Source organism: Solanum verrucosum, unplaced genomic scaffold (genome assembly GCF_900185275.1).
Source record: "Solanum verrucosum unplaced genomic scaffold, falcon-dt-bn FXZP01000182.1, whole genome shotgun sequence".
Taxonomy (NCBI): Eukaryota; Viridiplantae; Streptophyta; class Magnoliopsida; order Solanales; family Solanaceae; genus Solanum; species Solanum verrucosum.
Window position 1 is genome coordinate 6,939,605 of NW_026020378.1, and position 21,295 is coordinate 6,960,899.

Below are 21,295 nucleotides of genomic sequence, written 5' to 3' on the forward strand. Positions count from 1 at the left end.
TCTGTCACAACAACCATAAATTTTTGAGAAAATCAATTTGTATTTAACCAATAAATATTTAAAATTATTTTTGAGCATTAATTAATTAGTGTTGTTTTGATGAGTTTTTACTTCTTCTTTTTTAACTTACGGAAAACGATTTTGCTAATATCTAATTTATTTATTTTTACAAATTTTAGCTATTTATTCTTAAAAATAAATCTTTCCTCTTATTTAATTTAAATAAAAACATAGCTTGAAATTATGTTTTTTTTTTTTAGTTAGGTGGGTTGAGGATCAAAAAATATCTTTAAATACTTTTTTTTTATTTTTCGAGATTGAATTGATGTTCAGTGGAGAAATTCCCTTTTGCTTTCTTTTCTATTTGAATAATAAATAATATAATCTTGAACATGTGTTGATTTAAACTACTGACTTTTTTCCTTTGATGACAACTTTATTGACGTGGACACCTGATCAAAGTTTGCTAGAGGGAATCTTATCGACTTCCATTATGTTTTTAAATTTTAATGATTGATATGGTTTGATTGGTTTTTTTTTTTTAGCTATACTATATCAAATTTTCACTTACTTTATTGTGTATATTAAAATTTGAATTTCAAAAGTGTATCAATTATCTCAGTTTTTTTTGGTATTGACATCGTTTGAATATTTTCTTTTTGAAAGCACATCATCTAAGAGTCATACTTTTATTTAAAACTTACCCTCTATCAATCTTTCAGTTATTTTACTGTGTATAATTAATTTTTTTGTTAGCGGTACAAGTTTTTTTCTTTTTTTTTATTTTTTAAAAGTACATCATCGAGTCGCACTTTTTCTAAATGCATAATAGCACTTTAATTTGACTTTAACTGATATTTATGTCTTTCAGCTTTGAATATTGTGTATAAATGAATATTTAAATTTGTATAAAGTTTAATAAATAGACACAAATATTCTACGTGACAATATGTGTCAAATACACTCAAACTTATTTGTAAAATGTCTCATAGGATGCATGTGTTGATTTGTGTCCACCTAAAATTAGAGGAATAGAAATCAACAAATACATTAATGTATTATGCCTTTATTAAAATATCTAACTGGTTATATAAAAGAATAACAGATTTGATCACAAAGTATATATTTCTCATGCATGACCAGTGACCACATGATACATTTCCTGTGTGGTGCACTCTGAAACCCTCCACACTTCAATATAATAGTTTTCATTCTATACGAAAGATGCAAATTGTACTAGGAAAATTTGTGCAACAAGCTTGATCAAAATAAGCTTTATCAAATGGCGTACCAACTAATAATCGTTTTTCATAAAAAAAAAATTAAAAAGAAATTTGGGGTAGGATAAAAGGAGGAGATGACAAGATGGAGAATTGAAACCTCACCAACAAAGTGAAAGATTTAGCGACTAATTTGATTTCTAAATTTGTTCACAAATATTTGAAAGTAGTAATTGTATTAGTTTTTACCTACCTAATTCAATATATAATAATTTAGTCTAACATGTTACTCGAGATATGATATCCTCACTGGTCCATGTTATATGTGATGGATTATTTGTTTGATTGTGTTTAGGTGAGCATATAATTATTACGGATCATATATAATGGTGGCCGGTGGGGAATGTGCATCTTTAATTTGTTAAATAGTAATATAGAAACGTATAATTATCATGTTCATATTACAATAACATTAAATATATCCCGTGAAATTCATTAGTGAGGTTTGAAGATGATAAAATGTACTTAAATTTTATTATTACCTCTTGAAGATAAATAAACTGAATCCGAAAAACTCTTGGCTTAGCTGCAGCAACTCCCAAAATAAAGAAAAAGAAGACAATAAAAAGAATATAACAAGTAATAAGGAAAAGATTCAGATTAAAACACAAAATCTAAAAATTCTAATAAGTTTAATAAAATTAAGATTTGGAGATCTCAAGTATTCCCGATTGAATAAAAATTGGTCACGAGGGGACATTTATATCGATGAAATTTGGACTGCATTTCTAAAAAAAAAAAAAAGAGTAGAGCTGTCAATATGGGTTGATTCACCCCATCCGGGCTAATCCATACAGGCTTTGCAATTTGATGGGCCAAGCCGGGCTAGCCAATTTTTTATGTGGGCCAGGAAATGATCGACCTAGCCCACAAGTGTGTGGGTTACGGGCTTTGTCGGGCCAACCCTCTTTTCTTAAAAGTTTATTTTTTATAATTTTTTAAATTAAATTATAATTTAAAAATATTATCATAAATATTGACTAGTGTTACTACTTGTTAATCAAATACACAAATAATATTATCTATATAATATTTATTAAGTTTGATTTCAAGTAAAAACATAAATAGTTAAATAGAAATATTAACCTAATTGTTTTTCAAAGATCATAATAAAACACAAAAACTATGATAATATTCATAGGCTATGGCCTATGTAGTGATTCTCTAGAAATTTTAGGAACTTTATTTTATGTAGTACATATTTTATAAACATAATTTGTATTTAAATTGTAATATTTCAAACTTTAAATAGATTTTGAGTGTAGACTCCTATTAATTTTAATACTCTATTTTTTAATATTAATTTTTATTTGGTCCATGGGCCGACCCTATCAGGTTTGGTCTTTGTCCATGTTTTAAATACAAATAGCTTAGGTTTATATTAACGGAAATCTTCGTAAAATTAAATCTTTAACCCATTTTTTAAGTTGTTTCTCTATCCCCACCCTTTTTACTTCAAACTACTCTTATGAAAAGAACAATAACGTCAACGATTCAAAATAAAATTAATGAAGAAAGAAGATATAAGTCCTAATTTTATTTAATGGAGGATAAAATTAAGCATATAATTGTTGTTAATGGCTTGAACCTGCACTTGAATATTCTAATAAGTGCGGATTTTATTTAATTTATTAAAATTTCTTTACGTAAAATAAAATGAATAGAATAATTAAATTGATCTATTTAAAAAAAGAAAAGAATTGCAAATCTACCATTTTATAAATTTCAATTTCTGAAAAATTAAACAAATTTCGATCAATGAAGTCGTTGGAGTACAAACTTTGAATTTAATGGGTAATAATTTTTTTTCTTTTTTATAATAAAGTTTAGCATTATCAAGTCATTAGTAGAAATAATATGCTTCATTTTATCCTCTCTTGAATAAAATTATGACTTATATTTTCTTTCCTCGTGAATTTTATTTTAAATCGTTGAGGTTAAGGTTCTTCGCATAAAGTTAATTTGAAGAAAAAGTAGCAGAGAGAGAACCAACAGAAAAAAATTGCTAAAGGATTTAATTTTTCGTGACATGGATTCTGTTAATATAAACCTAAGCTATTGGTATTTTAAAAAATAGACAAAGACCAAACCTGATAAGTTTTAGAATACTTAAAGGACTAAAATCAGTAAGTTTATAGTTAAGGGACTAAAACCGGTAAGTTATAGTTAAGGAACCAAAATTGATAATTTTTTAAATAATTAAAGGACTAAATCTGTTAAGTGTATAATTAAGGGACCATTTTAAACCTATTTCTATAATTAAGGGACTATTTATGTCATTTTCTCCCCCAATAACTACCAAAATATCCTTTCTGAACTTTAAACTAGTTATTGAAGGTACTTGCGTATTATTGAATTTTACCTTTTATTGAAGGAAGACAAAGCGCTTACCCTAATTAAGATTTCAATTGTTTGAACTCCAATGGTATTAAAAAATACAAAATAATTTCTTTTTATCTATACAAGTCTTATTGGTTTAAGTTATCTAGTACGTATATTGGTGAAAATTAACGAATATATATATATATCTAGTCAGGCGTGTTCAAGTTGGGTTATACATCACTATCATCATTAAAATAAATGTTGATGGATAAGTAGATATTATCTATTAGTACTTTTTAACATTTGCACATTACTATAGGAGGGATATTTAATTTCAATATATATCCCCAGACCTAAGAAATGGAAAATATATAATGGTGGGAAAATAAAGGGTAAATCACATAAATATGCTATATTAAAAAAATATTTACCATTTATGTCAATATAATATTTCTAACTAAATATAACAATTTTTTGAAATTAAGAAAAATGTACCGTCGCTTGCCTCTTTCTCGGCCCTTTTTCCTCTTCCTCTTTATTTTTTAATTCTTCTTCTTCATCTTTCTTTCTCTATAATTATTATCTTCCGACTCTTCTTTTCTCTCTCTTTTTTTTAACTTCTTCTTCTTCTTTCAAATTTTCATTTAAATAACAAATCAATTTTTCATAATTCATTATTTTTACCCAAAAAATACAACGAATAAAGAAATGGAAAGATGAAAATTTGTACAAAATCATGTTTTCAAGCAGAAATTTCAAATCTCTAAAACTACAACAACAAGAGTTCACCATTGATGGTCATTATAAAGATTCAAATTTTGAATTCATTATTTGAATTTTACGAATTTGTGATTAGTTTGGATAGGATGTTCCTACAAATTATTGAAAATGTCGTATGGAATTTATATCTCAATTTCAAGAGGGTTTGGTTAAGTTTATAATTGATTTTAGGAGAGATATTAGATTGAAACTCGAAAAAAGTGAAGTTTATGAAACTGTATCGCAATTGTATTAAAGTTGTATTAGATATGTTTCATAATTGTATTAAAATCATGAACAATACATTTATAATACATATTACAAACTTCACTCTTTTTAGTGATATCAACCAAAATAATTTAAGCAACACACTCTTAATACATTTATAATATAGGAACAATACATTTGTAATACATATTGCAAACGTCGTCTTTTTCTTAGTGGTACAAATCAAAATAATTTATAAGATATATATAATACATGTTTTTATTCATGAATAGTACATTTATAATACATATTGCACGCTTCACTCCTTTGTTAGTGATACCAACAAGAATAATTTAGGTAATACACTAATAATATCTTTTTAAGACATCCACATTACATTTTAATACATATTGCAACCGTCACTCATTTTCTTAGTGATAAATTAAAATAATTTATAAGACACATCTAATATAAGTTTTATTCATGAGCAATCCATTTATAATACATATTGCAACCATCACTCATTTTCTTGGTGATACAAATCAAATAATTTATAAGACACGTATAATATAAGGTTTATTCATGAACAATACATTTCTAATACATATTGCAACTTTACTCTCTTCTTAGTGATATCAACCAAATGATTAATACATGCACACTACATTTTTAATACATATTGCAAACATCACTCATGTTCTTAGTGATACAAACCAAAATAATTTATAAAACACATATAATACATGTTTTACTTATGAATAATACAAGTTTAATTCAGTCTATAGACAATTATCTTGTCTTTCGTTAGTTATGTTTTTTTATTTATTCTTAATTTTCTCTTCTAATTCAACTTTAATATTGTGTAATACACTTTTAATGCAAATTTAATTCATTTTGTAGTTTATTATTTGTTGCTATTAGATTACTTGTTTAATTCATTATTGATATAAGTTTAATTCACTCTATAGGTCATTGTCTGGTGTTTCATTAGTTACATTTTTTATCCATGCTTAATTCTCTTTTCTAATTCAACTTTAATATTTGTGTAATACACTTTTAATACAAGTTAATTCATTTTACAGTTTATTGGTTGATTTGTTATGATTAAATTACTTGTTTAATTCATTATTGATACAAGGTTTTTTCAGTTTACAAATCACAGAATGCTCTTTCATTTGCTACATTTTGCATGCGTATTTAATTCACTTTTAATTCAACTTTAATATGTGTGCAATATATTTTTAATTCAAGTTTAATTCATTTGGCAGTTTATTAGGTTTCTTCATTTGTTACGATTAGATTACCTGTTTGCTCTTTAGTTTGGATAGGTTGTTCCTACAAATAATTGAAAATATCATTTGGAGTTTAATATCTCAATTTAAAGAGGATTGGTTAAGTTTAGAATTGATTTTAGGAGAAATATTAGATTGAATCTCGAAAAGGATGAAGTTTACGAAACTATATCACGTTTGTATTAGATATGTTTCATAATTGTATTAAAATTGTATTAAAATCATGAATAATACATCCTACATTTATAATACATATTGCAAACTTCACTCCATTTTTAATGATATGAACTAAAGTAATTTAGGTAACACACTTATAATACACACTCACGTTCTTAGTGATACAAGCCAAAAATAATTTATAAGGCACATATAATACATGTTTTATTCATGAATAATATAAGTTTAATTAAGTTTATAGATCGTTGTCTTGTCTTTCGTTAGTTACGTTTTTCATTCATTCTTAATTATTTCTTCTAATTCAACTTTAATATTGTGTAATACCATTTTAAAGGAAGTTTAATTTATTTACTTGTTTAATATTAGTGTAATACAATTTTAATCAATTTTGCAATTTATTAGTTGATTCTTTACGTTTAATTACTTGTGAAATTCATTGTTATACAAATTCATTCCGTTTACAGATCATAAAATGCTCTTTCGTTTGCTACATTTTGCATTCATATTAATTCTCTTCTAATTCAACTTTAATATGTGTGGAACACATTTTTAATTCAAGTTTAATTCATTTTGCAATTTATTATGTCTCTTCATTTGTTACGATTAAATTACTTGTCTAATTAATTAATTATTAATAAAAATTTATTTAGTCTACGAATCATTGACTATATGAAAGAAAATAGAGAGAGAGAAAGGGGAAAAAAGCAAGAGGGAGAGGGAGAAAGTGCAACAAAAAGAAAAAAGAAAGAAAGCAAGAGAGAAAAAGCAGCAGCAGAAAGAAAACAAGGGAAAAAGAACAATATGAAGAAAAAAGGGGAGAAAGAGCGAGAAAAAGAGATAAAAATTAAAAAGGCGAGAGAGAAAAAGGAGAAAGAGGCAAAAGAAAAAGACAAATCTAATAAAACATATAATATTGTTATATATTGCTATAAATATTAATAATTAAAGAGTATATTTAAAATAAGTAATTATTTTTTTAAAAGGATCCACTCAAGTAATTTTTCCGAAAATAAACTGTACGTATATGTACATTATACAAGTCAACCTCGCAAAAAAGACATTATACGAGTATTACGGCCCATATATATATATATATCGTAGAGGTCACTTGTTAGTGAAAGTTTCTTTCTAGGAAATTCTATATATGGTTGAAGATGATAGTCAAGTTTGGATACCACTTTTTCAATTTCCAATACATCCCCCATTTCCATAATTGCATAGTATTGTTTGAAGTACTACAACACCATCAAGACATTTTTTTAAAAAAACTTTAGACTAGTCAATTAATAAAGGTACTTGACATCTATTTAGATTAAAAAAAAAAGTAATTAAAAGTGTATTTTCTCTGATAACTTAAATATTCAAATGAGATGGTTCATACATTCAATCAGGGTCGATTCAATAAAATTGAGGGCCTAAAGCGAAATTTAAGAGAGGGACCGTTATATTTTTTTTTTTCATCATATATACTTTTATTTAAAATCTATTTTTCTAGTTTTTTTAGATGTAAAGTCATTATTAACTATTTTCTAATCAATTTTTTTTAATAATTACTTTTCAATGGATAATATAGCTAATCTATTCAAAAAGCTCTCTTGAGACATTGTTAATCTTAAATAAGATTTAATCAATTTTAGTTTTGAAAAACTTCTTTCAGCTGAAGCAATGGTTAAAGGAACTTTTAACATTATTCTTTAAGCAATATGTGTATTTGGAAAATAATAAAGTCTTTTTATTTGATTGAGTATTTTTATTAGATCATTATTTTTTACTTGTATTATTTCTCTGAACACTTTTAATTCAAAAAATAAATCTAAACCATCAATATCATAATGACTATTATGTGTTAAAGAAAGTTCAAGGTTAAGACAATGTCTTTTTTAAATTCTCATCATCTAGTGATCTCAATTTACCACTAAATAAGAAATCAAAAATATTTTCATATGCTTCAATTTGTTCAAATCTATTTTGAAGTGAAAAAATAACTTGATCAAATTGTTACTTTATGTTATCAATATTTTCATCAAATTGTATCTTACGAAATTCAGGTTCTATATTCATCTCATATGCAGTTTCCTTGATAAAAATCATAGCACTCATAGTACATATAATTTATTTTTCAAAAATAACATTTATAAGTAATTTTTTTTTTTAAAAAAATGCCCCCTCCCCCACCAAATATGGGGCCTCAAGCGATGACTTTAGTGGCATAGGGGTTAAGACGACCCTACATTCAACATCGTATCTATGGAGGTAAAAAATGTATTTGCTTGTGCAAATTTCGATTATTACATTATCAGAGCTATACTTGTATTTGCTCTTGATTCTTCTGATGTTGGGTTCTCACTAGGGGTGTCAAATGGGCGGGTTGAGTTGAAATTGGAGATATTAAAATGGGTTGGAAAAAAAATCGGGTTGCGTCTTGACCCACCCAAGTTTACTTTGGGCTCAAATGGGTTGGGTTCAAATATTAGGCTAAAAACGGGTTTGGTCTTGACACACCCAATTTGACCCGATTAATCTCAATAATTTTAACATAGTGATATTTAACTTTTATAATCAATTCGAATTTCAGCTCAAGATTTTTTTTAAAAAAAAGTAACAAATGGATAGATAAACCTTAAAAGATGTTAAATCGATAATAATTCATACCTTTAATATAGGAGCATATCTTAGTAAAGAGTTTTAAAATGGGTCGAAATTAGAGATTGAATTGGGCTCAATTGAGGATTCTCTTAAAATGAGTTAAGCTTGAATGAGTTGAGATTGAACCCAATTCAAATTATCTTGAGCCCAACCATTAAAATTCTGAGAGGGTTATCTATATTTGAGTTCATTTTTGACACCCCTAGTTCTCACATTATATATGTTTTTTGCACTTTAATTATCTAGGTCTTTGAACCATGATCAATGTTAAGGTCCTACATCGGTCGAGAGAATGAGTGGCATATCGTTTGTTTATATGGCGCCTTAGATAATCATGATCACCTAATGATTTGGATTTTGTGGTTCAGTTACATCCAAGTCCTATTCTCTTTACATATTATTAATATAAAGTAAAATTAAAGACAGAAGTAGTTAGATATGTATTATTGTCTCTTTTTTAAAACCAATTTCATAGGAGCTTCCACCTTTTTGCTCTTTTGTTGACTCGAACTCACAATAAGATTATTGGAAGTGAGGGGTGTTTACCATTCGAGCAACTCCGCCCTGTCTCACCTTAGAAGATATATCGGGTGTTTGACCAAAGAAAAATAAATTGAGTTCACACACAAGCTAAGGGAGTGTTTTGAGACATAATCTAATTAGTAAGAAGTAGTTAGAAGTGTATTGTTGTCTCAAAACGCTTAAATTTTAGATTATCATCATGGTTCACACCATGCCACCAACATCTCATTAATTAATTACATTTATTATATGCTGTTATATATTATTTGTGTTCAAAGTGTGTGTTAAAGAAAAAGTTCCATTAATGGAATTTGTCTCAAAATGTAAGGTCAAAAGACTATTCGTGATGAGCAGTACCATTTTTCATGTTATATTTTTTTTTATCAAGAACAATTTGAGAAGAGGGAATCAAGGTAGAACAATTTATAAATAAGAATACCAAGGAACAATTCGTAGCAAGTATACAGTCATCTAAAAAGTAAGTTTTAATTTGATTTTCATTTTTTTTTATAGAGAGTAAAGAGAACCTAAATAGTTTTAAAAAAAAATCAATTAAAGAATGTGGCGATTTTTATTTGTTCATAATGTGAAAATCATCGGAATAAAGTACTAACAATATATGGCCTTCAAGTAGTGGAGTTGTTACGCCGGTGATCGATAGCGATGATAAATAATGCACAAAAAAAATATAATGTGTACATTTTTGAAATATTCATGGCAAATATGAACAATTTGTCATAATTCAAGAACGAATTGACCCTTTCTCTAGTAAAAGAAAAAGTTGAAAAGCTCAATCGTTGACAAATAAAAGTGTATATATATATATATATATATATATAGTTGAATCAATTAAATATAGGATATATAGAAGTATATTTAATCCTAATTATTAAAGAAGTCTAAATCTGAACCATTACACAAATCAAAATTTAAATATTTGTTCCTTTTTAATAAGCAAATTAAAAATAAGAATCTATATATGGTATCCAAAGGGTAGAATTATAACTCCATTAATTTTTCTCTATACACCTGATACAGACAAGTCTCACAATAGTTGGCAATTGGCACCAATAATTCATAGATCATAAAGAAGAGTCCCAAAAATTAAAAAAGTCAAAGGAGCATATTTTTCTTTTTAATGAACTATATACTTTTTTTAATTAAATTTTGCATAGAGAAAGTAGGACCAAGCTTATTAATCTGAAACTTCCTACTTTGTTATTAGCTTGACTTTCCTATCATGATGGCAATATACTCTCTCTCTCATAATTTTTAGCGTCTAGTGGATATATTTTTTAGATGTTTTTTTCTTCATTAAGTAGAGGTTTTGTTTATTGAACTGAAAATGAGGGATACTAGGTATACTATAAAGATACATTTGGTTTAAATTAGATATTAAAGTGAGATATACCTTTTATTTTAAATTAAATGTTAACCTTAACCTTTTTAAAGAACTTTGGAGGAGGACAAATGTATCATTTTGGTATTTGATCCTGGGATATCAATTTTGAAAATGTTATTAATTCCGTATAGAATGATGGGATAAAAATAACATTATAATTATGATATAATTAGTTATGATATTGTTTATCTTAAAATAAGAAATTCTACCAAACGTGACAAAAGTTAATTTTGAAGAACCAAAATTTCAGATTTAATATGGGTCGATTAAATATTCTTTCATTCATTTCCATTTAATTTCAAAGTGGTAATCCCTTATTTCTCAAACCAAATAACCCATAAAAAGTGACCTATTGATTGAAAGATTTTCATTGGTATATATCACAAAATCAAAATTATTAGTTGTTTTCACTGTTTTAAAAGATTTTGTTGAGACTCATCTTGAGGTGGAGCTCGTATGAGGCTTAGTTCTGTAAGACTTACGCCCTACGCGCTTGATTGTACACCCAAAACACGCCCAATTCAACGCTCGGGGCTCGCCTAATATAGATCTTACACAAATTATGTATTAAATTCTTTAGTTAACATTGTTGACCCTCATAATTCTTGAATAAATGAATTATACTTAATAGTTTTTAATCAATAGAAATAAGAATATTGAGAGTAACTCAAATAACAAGTTGTGGTATCACATATTTACTATTTGGTAGCATTGTGAGGGTGATTTATGTATTACGTAACATTTCTTTTAAAAATACATAGCTAGACTTTACTTTTTTACTTATCATTGGTCATCATGTTTTTGTCATATGCCTCAAAATTTCCATATTTTATTTAGCTATTTAAATGTAATTTTAATTTTATTCATGATGGAGTGATCTTTTTATTATAATAATAATAAGTTTTCATTATTATTTTCTTTTAGGGGTAGATCATATAGTATGATAATAATAATATATTTTTTAGAAATAATGATTCTTTTATTATTAGAAAGTTAAGATATTAGATTATTTATACTTGTCTAATAATGTTAGAAGTTTTATTTTCTATGAGTTTCTTTATCATGTATGTAATTATTTCAAACTATTGATGTATTTTTATAATTTTGTGTTATTATTTATTTTTGAATTAAAAGTATTAAAAACAATAATACAAGTAAAGATAATGAGTCGATTCTATGTTGTTGAGTCGGCACCTATAATGTACGAAAAATATATTTGTGTTCGCCGCAAACTCTTGTGCAATTGCAGCCACAACATATTGGATACAACCGATAACGCACTCTGGCTGAAAACGAAACCTCAACAACTAGACAAGTCTCGGAGACATTGCATTGATATCGTGTTAACATGAGTTTAATATTTATCGTATTATTTTAATTTTAATTTATGTAATATAAATAAAATTTGGATAATTAATTAATTTTTAATATGATTTTTAGATATTTAAAGTTGTTAATTATTGTGATATAAATAAGTCAAGAACCATGTTAATTATAATTTGAAATAAGTAATTAATGTTAAAGGTAAAATATTATCATATTCATACTCTATATATAATATTCATATTATGAGTAATTTTTTTTTAAAAAACAAATCTTGATATATTAAAGTGAAAAGTAAAAGCAAGAAAATATTTTCAATATAGTGGATAAATAAAAATAAGCCCAGAGTGCATTTGACAACCTTTTACCCTTTTTTGTTATATCAACTGTGTGTTCCTTTTATTGACATAAAAAAGATGTAAAAATAATTGTCCTTTTTTACTTCTTTCATTCTTTATATTTTGTTCTCAATATTATCAAATTATATAAAAAGAGTATTAAACTAGATTTGATTGACAAGATGAGAGGACCACTTACTTTTTTTTTTTTTTTTTTGATTGACATGATATATTTTTGTTTTAAACATACTAAAAACGAATTACAATAAGGAAAACTAGAGTTGATTGACAAAATGAGAGGACCACTTGCTCTTTTTTTTTTTTTTTGTTATTGACAAGATATATTTTTGTTTTAACCAGACTAAAAATGAACGGTAAAACTAAATGGCACAATCGATTTTTGGCACGAATGCCGGGACATGGTGCAAATGACAATAATAACATTTTGGCTCTAAAATCACCTAAATTTGCCTTCAAAAATATAAAAATACCTTTGACTTTTGTTTTTTATTTACTGTCTTTTTTACTTTACTCATTTCATCTCTCTTTCTAAAAAATATTTCTTAATTTTCTCATGTTTGATTGACTTAAATATTTTTCAAATAAACTTATTTTTCTCAAATTATAATTTTTTTTTCTTACCTCACTCTGTACCCCGACCCTCCCCATTCAAAAAAAATAATTTTTTTAAAATTTTCTTTTTTTAAAAAAATTAATTTATTTTGTCCTTACCCCTCACCCTGCCCCTTCCCCACAACCAAACTAGGCCCTCCCCCAACAAAAGAAAATTAACAACCAAAAATTTTATTTTTGAAAAATAGTTCAAATTTAATTTTTTTCAATTCTTTACCCTATCCAACTCTTGACTATCCCTATCCCCGCTTTCCAAAAAAAAATAAAAAATTAAAAGTTTATTTTTGAAAATTTTCATTTTCTTTAACCCACAACTATCAGCACCCCCCCCCCCCCCTTCCCTCCAAAAACAAAAAAAAATATTTTTTTATATTATATGTTGTAAATTAAAAATTTAAAGATCCATAGGGCTTACATCCAACGTCTCGAGGCTTACACCTCTCTCTATGATAAGTAAAACGTTCCGCCACACGCCCTCGCCTTTTAAAACACTGATAATTGTTATTATTATTATTTTTAGATAAAAATTATATGGAGCAACTCATAAGACAATTTATATTAATTTTAAATATATGTAAATTTTACATTTAAAAATTAAGAAGCAAACTTTGAATACACAATAATAAAGTCTAGATGAATGAAGCCGCCAAATTATAGATGAGGGGCAGATATATACTTGTTTATAAATTTAAAAAAACCACATGTGTACATCTAGAGAAAATAGTGTAATTAATTGGAAAATTTACACGAAAACAATTACTCTATTAATTTAATAAAGTAGGCGTACGTATGAATTTTGTACTCCCCAAGACCCCAACTACTTCTATCATTATGTACTAATTAATAATTAATACTCCTAACTATTTTGAAGTATGTCATTCATTCATTCATTCATTTTGAACTTTTAGTTGTTAGGGACAAAAAGTTAACATATCATTATGTATGTATTATTTTAATCAAACACTGTTAAATCTGATTATAACATAAGTGGTGCTGGTGCAGTATACAAAAATCGTTTACTATTCTTCGCACACATGGGAAATTATTAAACAAATAGGAGAATATAGCCCTTTTAGCGTTCAATAATTTTAAATTCTAGATCGGCGTGCTAGGCTCCACGACATGTTAAGTAATATCAAAATTTTAATACGGAAGTATTGAAAACATCTCTGATCTTGGGACAAATTTTAGTTTTATCTCTGAACTATTGACACTTTTAAAAATACTCCTCTACTTGACTAATTAAACTTAGATATACCATCGATTTGTCACATGACATAGCAAGTGGTCTCAAACTTTTGTAGGAGCATGAGACTCTTGATAAAAAACCAAGGGAAGTGTTGAAAACTGTACCTCTAGACTTGACGAGAATTTAAGGATGTATTTCACTCATGTTGCAAGATTGAGGGTGTATTTAAGTTCAATTAGTCAAGTTAAGGAATGTTTTTAGACCGTCAATATTCAAAGATGAAACTAATAATTCACACCAAATTTTGAGGTGTTTTTAATATTTTTCTCAAATTTTATTTATATATATAATATATATTTTCTTAAAAATATTATAATCCTTTTAGAATAAATTTTTTTGATTCCGCCAAGGTTCTTGATAAGACAAGTGAAGGCTCAGTCTATATTGGTAGCTCTGCCAATAGATTGGTTGGCTATTTATTTTTTTTCCAACTTGAGTGGCCCTCTTCTTCCCATATAAATAGAGCACTCACTCACATAACAAACTCGTCCTTGATCAAATCACACAGCTTCCACAAAAAATTAGAAGGCACAGGTCTACTTTCTCTTCTTCATTCATTTCAAAAACACTTGTAGCCTTGCTTACTCCCTCTTTTTCTTCATTTTGAAAATAATAATAATATATATCCTTATCGTTCGTTTTTATTTGTTCATAAATAAAATTTTACACATTCTATAAGAAATAATAGTAAATGATACTCATATTAGTTAGTGTATATAGTCTTTATATGGACTTGAGTAATGATTTGAAATGAGTGATCTGAAGTACTGGACAAGTAAAAGCGAACCGAGCAAGTATTTTGTAGTGTCAATACATGTTGTAAAGCTATTCTAATGAAATAAAGAGCTTACCAAATTTGTGTTTTTGAATTATATATAGGAAATTACTATATATAGAAGAAATGGCAAATAAGGGTTCTATCAATATGGAAATTGGGAATGATGGTGTGGCTGTTATCACTATGATTAATCCACCTGTTAATGCCTTAACTCTCACAGGTTCTTTCCTTTTTCCTTCTTACTTTCAGTAAAAAAATTTCTAACAATAAAAGCCCGTTCAGATTGACTTTTGGCTTTGACTTATAAATCAAAACTATAAGTTAGAAATTCTAACTTCTGATTTTTTAATTTATTTTTGTTATTTTAACTTTAAAACAAGTGCTTATAAGTACTTTTTTTTTAATTTTATCCAAACGCTCTAAAACTGCTTAATAGCTATTTTGATTTAAAAACATCTAAAATAAGGTAATCCAAACAAAATATTTATCTTTATCTTCTTTCTTTTTTTCAGTGAGAAAGTACATTTTTGCTTATTTGCTTTTTATTTCCTTTGTTTTATCCTTCTGTTAATGTTATTAAGTGTGATTTATGAATATATAATAGCAATTGAGGAGTTGAAGAGATTCTATCAAGAGGCTATTGATTGCGATAATGTGAAGGCCATTGTTCTTTCTGGTAAGTTTTGCTCTCACAAAAAAATATACGTTAGTGTATATTTTATGTAAATTATACAATAATATACAAAAAAAATAATATGTTTTTGGCTATTATTTCGATGGACGGCTATACAATGTAGTTTTCAAAAGAAAAAATAAAAAATCCCATGCCTGAGTAACGATAGAATAGAATAGCATTTACGCTTGCTTCAAAATACTCCCTCTGTTTCAATTCATTTGACTACTCTTTAGTTTCAAGTGACTTTCAACTTTTCACGTGATATGTCTAAGACTGAAAAATTAAATGATATTTTGATACATTTGATATATCTTTAATGTTAGATCACAAGTAATATTCAAAATGTGTTTTTACTTTTTTTAATTTTGTGCCAAATTGAAATAAATTGAAATACGAAAACATTAATTAGACGTGATGATGGATCATTTTTGGTTTTAGCACATTGAATCAAGTCAATAAATAGGTCATGGCTCATGACCCAACTATTTTAAACTCTGGCAAGTTTTGCCACACTATTTGTAGTAATTTTATATTTTCTAATAGTCAAATTTAGTGGTCCCTTAAGTAGTGACTACCAGTTTTAAAAAAAGAGAGTCAACTATAGTGGACTTTAACGGGAAAATGCATAAGTACCCCAGCCTATGCCCGAAATTCCAGAGACACACCTAACCTTTACTAAGGTCCTATTACCCCCCGAACTTAATTTATCTATAATATTCTACCCCTTTTCGGCCTACGTGGCACTATCCTTGAAAAAATTGTCAACATGCGCTAGGCCCACAAGATCGTGCCACGTAGGCCAAAAAGGGGTAGAATATTACATATAAAATAAGTTCGGGGGGTAATAGGACCTTAGTAAAGGTTAGGTGTGTCTCTGAGATTTCGAACATAGGTTGGGGGGTACTTATGCATTTTCCCGGACTTTAACTAATATTTTCACATGGAATGAAAATTTACAATAGAGTAATCCTTTTGTTCTCTGATTATCTACAAAATTAGTAAAAAATATCAGATAATTGTTTAAAGTTAATGCCAATAAGCAAAAGTGTCAAACAGATTAGTATTGTAAATCTAATGTTCAAATTTGTTCATCATAGCTTCTATTGTTATGATATTTATGAGCTGCTAATGTCTTTGTGCTAGATTAACACTTCCATTTTAATTTGTTTGTCGTCCTCAAATTTGTATGTTTATAGGTGCGAATGGTAGATTTTGTGGAGGTTTGGACATCAGTGTTATGGAGAATGTTCATAAGCATGGTAAATTTTACCTCACTTATTTGATCAACTAATGTACGTACCTAATGTTGGCTAACCAGTTTTTTCCTAATTTTAAAATTTCAGGAGATATATCACTTCTACCCGATGCATCGATTGGTCTAGTGGTTAATAAAATCGAAAGTATGTTCATAATCTAAAGTTGGTAATTAATATGTAGTAGTAATTTGATTATGTAACCAAAACTTTGGTGATCATATTATTATATATAGATGGAAAGAAGCCTTCTGTTGCTGCAATTCAAGGATTTGCTCTTGGTGGTGGTTTGGAGTTGGCTATGGTTTGTTCACTCTGTTCTACTTTTTTTCATTTCATTATAATTCAATGTTTCTCAAAATTTAATTTATTTGTTTATAAATTGTGTAGGGGTGTAGTGCTCGAATTGCCACGCCAAAATGTGATCTTGGTTTACCTGAGCTGAAGCTTGGAGTTATTCCAGGATGTGGAGGTACATTTCTTTTATACTTATATGTTTATGATTTGGTAGGCCTCTCTGTTTTAAGTTTGGAAAACTAATTGGACATGTGTTATTAGGCACTCAAAGGCTTCCAAGGCTAGTTGGGACCTCAAAGGCTGTTGATATGTTGATGGTAAGTGTAGGTAGCATACGCTATGTAATCAGTCGTTGTACGTAGTTTAGATGGTAATGTAAAGATTGCTGAAGCTGAAGTTTTGTGTAAATATTGAACAGTCATCCAAGACTATAACTTCTGAAGAAGGGAAGGAGTTGGGTCTTATTGATGCCATTGTCTCTTCAGAGGAGCTCTTGATAGTTGCTCGGTGTTGGGCACTTGACATTGTTGAAGGCCGCCAGCCAAATTGTAATTCTCTTGAAAAGACGGATAAACTTGGACCTAAGGATGAGTCACTTGAGATACTGAAAAGTGCTAGACAACGTTATACAGTGCCTCGTTATATAGCCTGTCTTGATGTGATCGAAGAAGGTATTGTAGCTGGAGGATATGCTGGTGTTCTTAAGGTGAACAATCTTATGGCATTACGTATGTATTTTGCTTTGATATGTCAATGACTTCATATCTCTCCCCCCTAATCATTCAGTTAGGACATGGGAAACATTTATTTCCTATAGTTGCTATGGTGATTTCTACGATTTCCTTCCGAGTAACTTTGTTTGCTTCTTCCTTATAATCAATGTGTAACTAATTGCAGGAAGATAAGGTATTTAAAGAGCTAGTGTTGTCAAATACTGCAAAAGGTCTTCTTCATGCATTTCTATCCGAACGTGCAACAACAAAGGTCAGTTTCCGATAGATATTAGGCCATAAATTCATGTCTAATTAAGAATGGACAAAGAAATTGGAGCTGTTTCTAGGGCCTACTACAATGTAGTCTAACAAAGTGATAAATACAATTTACAGGTACCAAGTGTTACTGATATTGGGCTTAAGCCTCGGAGAATAGAAAAAGTTGCAGTTGTTGGTGGTGGATTAATGGGATCTGGTATTGCTACAGCTCTCATTATCAGCAACATTAGTGTTGTACTTAAAGAAATTAACCATGAATATTTATCGAAAGCTTTGAAATCAGTAGAAGGTTAGTATATAACATGTTGAATAACTTTGTATAATGTAATGTTCCGCATGTTGTTCTATTAAGTCAAGTCTGAATTATTGTTATGCTATTTGTGTTGCAGCAAATCTACAAGGCTTTGTAACAAGAGGAAAGCTGAATCAGGATAAGATGAAAAGGACTTTGTCTCTTCTTAAAGGAACTTTAGACTATGAAGACTTGAAAGACGTCGACATGGTTATTGAGGTAATAGTAATACATTTACCACCTCTTCCTCTTAGTTACCATGCTGAATCATTATTTTTATTTTCATATTGGATGTCTTTCGCGTATCCTTGTAGCTAATGCATATTAAAGGTATTTCTGATGAAATCTATGTCTCTCTCTTTTAGGCTGTTAACGAGAATGTGTCTCTGAAACAATCAATTTTTGAGGATATTGAGAAAGTTTGTACTTCAGAGTGCATTTTTGCATCAAACACATCTACAATTAGTCTTGATGTGATTGGGAAAAGAACAAGTAGCCAAGATCGCATTTTGGGGATACATTTATTCAGGTGAGGTTCAATTTTATACAGACTTTTTGCCTTCTGAGAGTATATACTATTACTGTTTCATGACTTATTCTGTTGCTTAATTATTGTTTTTCATTTTTGTTTCTTTTCATGGATGAAGTCCTGCACATTTGATGCCTCTGGTGGAAGTCGTGAGGACGGAAACTACTTCTCCACAAGTAATTGTTGATGTTATAAAATTCACCAAGATTTTGAAGAAAGTCCCCATTGTAGTGAAAAATTGTACTGGTTTTGCTGTCAACCGGAGCTTCTTCCCTTATATGCAAGGACCAGACCTGTTGGCAAATTTAGGCGTTGATATCTTCAGAATTGACCGCGTTATCACTGAGTTTGGCATGCGACTTGGTCCTTTTCAGTAAGTTTTTCTCTAGACTGAAAATTGTTCATCTTGACATGAGCATACACAATATATCTGCACCTCTGTGTATTTACACCAATTTTGTTCATACTTCATATTAACATTTTAGTATATTATGTTATGCAGGCTTCAGGATCTTACCGGCTATGGTATATTTTTGGCTGGTGTAGAAGAGTTTGTTGCTGCTTATCCAGACCGCGCTTTTCAGTCTCCATTGGTTCAACTAATGGTAGAAAATGGACGGGAAGGTACTGAACAAACACATTTATGTTTTCCACTTAACTCTTGGCTTGATAACATTTCTCAAATTCAAATTTAAGGAAACAGAATTTTGAAGGGAATGTAAGTTTCAATTTAAGAAGTTAAATGACTCCTTTAAAGTGGTCTGGTTTTCTAAATGTATATGTATTACGTCGTAGGTAAGAAGAATGGTAAAGGATATTACACGTATAATAAAGGAAGCAAGCCAGAAGCTGATCACTCTGTGCTACAAATCGTTGAGGAGTCTATGAGACTTACTAATATTGCTCCTGCTGGAAAGGTCTGTTACAGCTGATTAAAATTCACGCGTAACAACAATGCTATATTGTTCATGTTCGAGTGATACAAGGCTAACATGATTTTGTTATGTGTGATTCTGCAGCCAATATCTGTGACAGATGAAGAAATTCTAGAAATGATTTTCTTTCCAGTGGTGAATGAGGCTTGTCGAGTTATTGAGGAAGGAATAGTTGTCCGAGCATCTGATATTGACATTGCATCTGTCCATGGATTCAAATTTCCTTCAGAAACGTAAGTAGAAAGCAGAAATCAGGCCACCTCTATGTAGATAATTCATCGTCTATTCTGTACGTACTAGCTATTGAACATATTGTAATGACTGTATGACTATATTCTATGCAGTGGAGGCGTCATGTTTTGGGCTGATACCATTGGATGTGAGTACATATACTCGAAGCTAAAAGGTTGGTATGAGGCCTATGGTGATTTCTTTAAGCCATCAACATTCTTGGAACAGAAAGCTGCAAAAGGTCTACCCTTGGTAAGGATATTGTAACCATTCTTGTTCATCTTCATCTATATGTCATAGCTTATTTGTTCAATTCATTGACGTCCTTCGTCCTTCATGATGCATCGTAGGGAGGATCGTGTTGACCTAACTACAGATACTATCATAGAATCAAATGCAGAAGCAGCAGGAACGCGATCATGCTGAATTATTTGCTTGGAAATAAGGAGTGAAATTTGGTTTGCACTGGGATTAGATAGGAGTTTCATTATGTAAAATCAGTTAGTCAATTAGGCTTGATTTCTTTAACTGTTTCGAAATTCTTTTCCCTCAAGTTAGTTGATGGTAGATGTAAAAGAAGCCAAACTGTATGGTTCCAGTGTTGGCTCTATAATGTAATCATCTGAGAAAAGGTGAATGCAGTATCCCAAAGTTTCTCAAAGTTCCTTTTGTTCAAAGTATTCCCTTTTAATGTAGGCTGAACTTTTCCTAATGGACGAGTAGCCGAGCCAAAATTTTCACTAAGGGATTCAAAATCGAAAGAAGTAAACATGAAAACTAGGCAAAGGGGGTTCAACAGCTACGTAAAAACATAAAGAGTAATTTTAACCATGTATATCAACTATTCATCCAACCAAAACTAGTATTCTCTGTGTCCCAATTTAGATAGCACACATTCTTTTTTAGTCGATTTCAAAGAGAATGTTATCAATCTATAACTAGAAAAAAACTTAACATTAAATTTTTCCTATTACCCTTAACAAAATAATTTATAACCACACAAATATTTGTTTTGGACCACAATTTAAAAAAAAAAGTGTTTCTTTCTTAAACTTCGTAACTAGTTAAACAGTGTCACGTAAATTGGAATGGTGGGAGTATCCACGTGATGGCAGAAAATCCGAAACTGAAGATGATGGACAAATAGACAGAGTTGAGAAAA

At 28.9% G+C, this 21,295-nt stretch overlaps 1 protein-coding gene across 1 annotated transcript; it reads left to right on the forward strand.

Annotated features, from left to right (window-relative positions):
• Positions 1–15,033: 15,033 nt before the first annotated feature.
• On the forward strand, positions 15,034–20,788 carry LOC125838839 (peroxisomal fatty acid beta-oxidation multifunctional protein AIM1-like). Its single transcript, XM_049517868.1, has 18 exons — positions 15,034–15,148; positions 15,533–15,604; positions 16,801–16,863; positions 16,948–17,004; positions 17,094–17,161; positions 17,248–17,329; positions 17,416–17,471; positions 17,573–17,860; positions 18,052–18,138; positions 18,261–18,435; positions 18,536–18,657; positions 18,804–18,967; positions 19,086–19,340; positions 19,470–19,591; positions 19,763–19,884; positions 19,987–20,135; positions 20,247–20,385; positions 20,484–20,788. The coding sequence occupies exons 1-18, from the start codon at positions 15,052–15,054 to the stop codon at positions 20,496–20,498; spliced, it is 2,133 nt and encodes a 710-aa protein (XP_049373825.1). The 5' UTR covers positions 15,034–15,051; the 3' UTR covers positions 20,499–20,788.
• Positions 20,789–21,295: the final 507 nt, after the last annotated feature.

What these genes read in the sequence shown, in the direction of transcription:
- LOC125838839 (XM_049517868.1), top strand. Translation starts at nt 15,052, where the DNA reads ATGGCAAATAAGGGTTCTATCAATATGGAAATTGGGAATGATGGTGTG. An exon ending in AGTGGTTAATAAAATCGAAA is followed by an intron (nt 17,005 to 17,093) that starts GTATGTTCATAA and finishes TATTATATATAG; the next exon opens with ATGGAAAGAAGCCTTCTGTT. An exon ending in TTCAAATTTCCTTCAGAAAC is followed by an intron (nt 20,136 to 20,246) that starts GTAAGTAGAAAG and finishes TATTCTATGCAG; the next exon opens with TGGAGGCGTCATGTTTTGGG.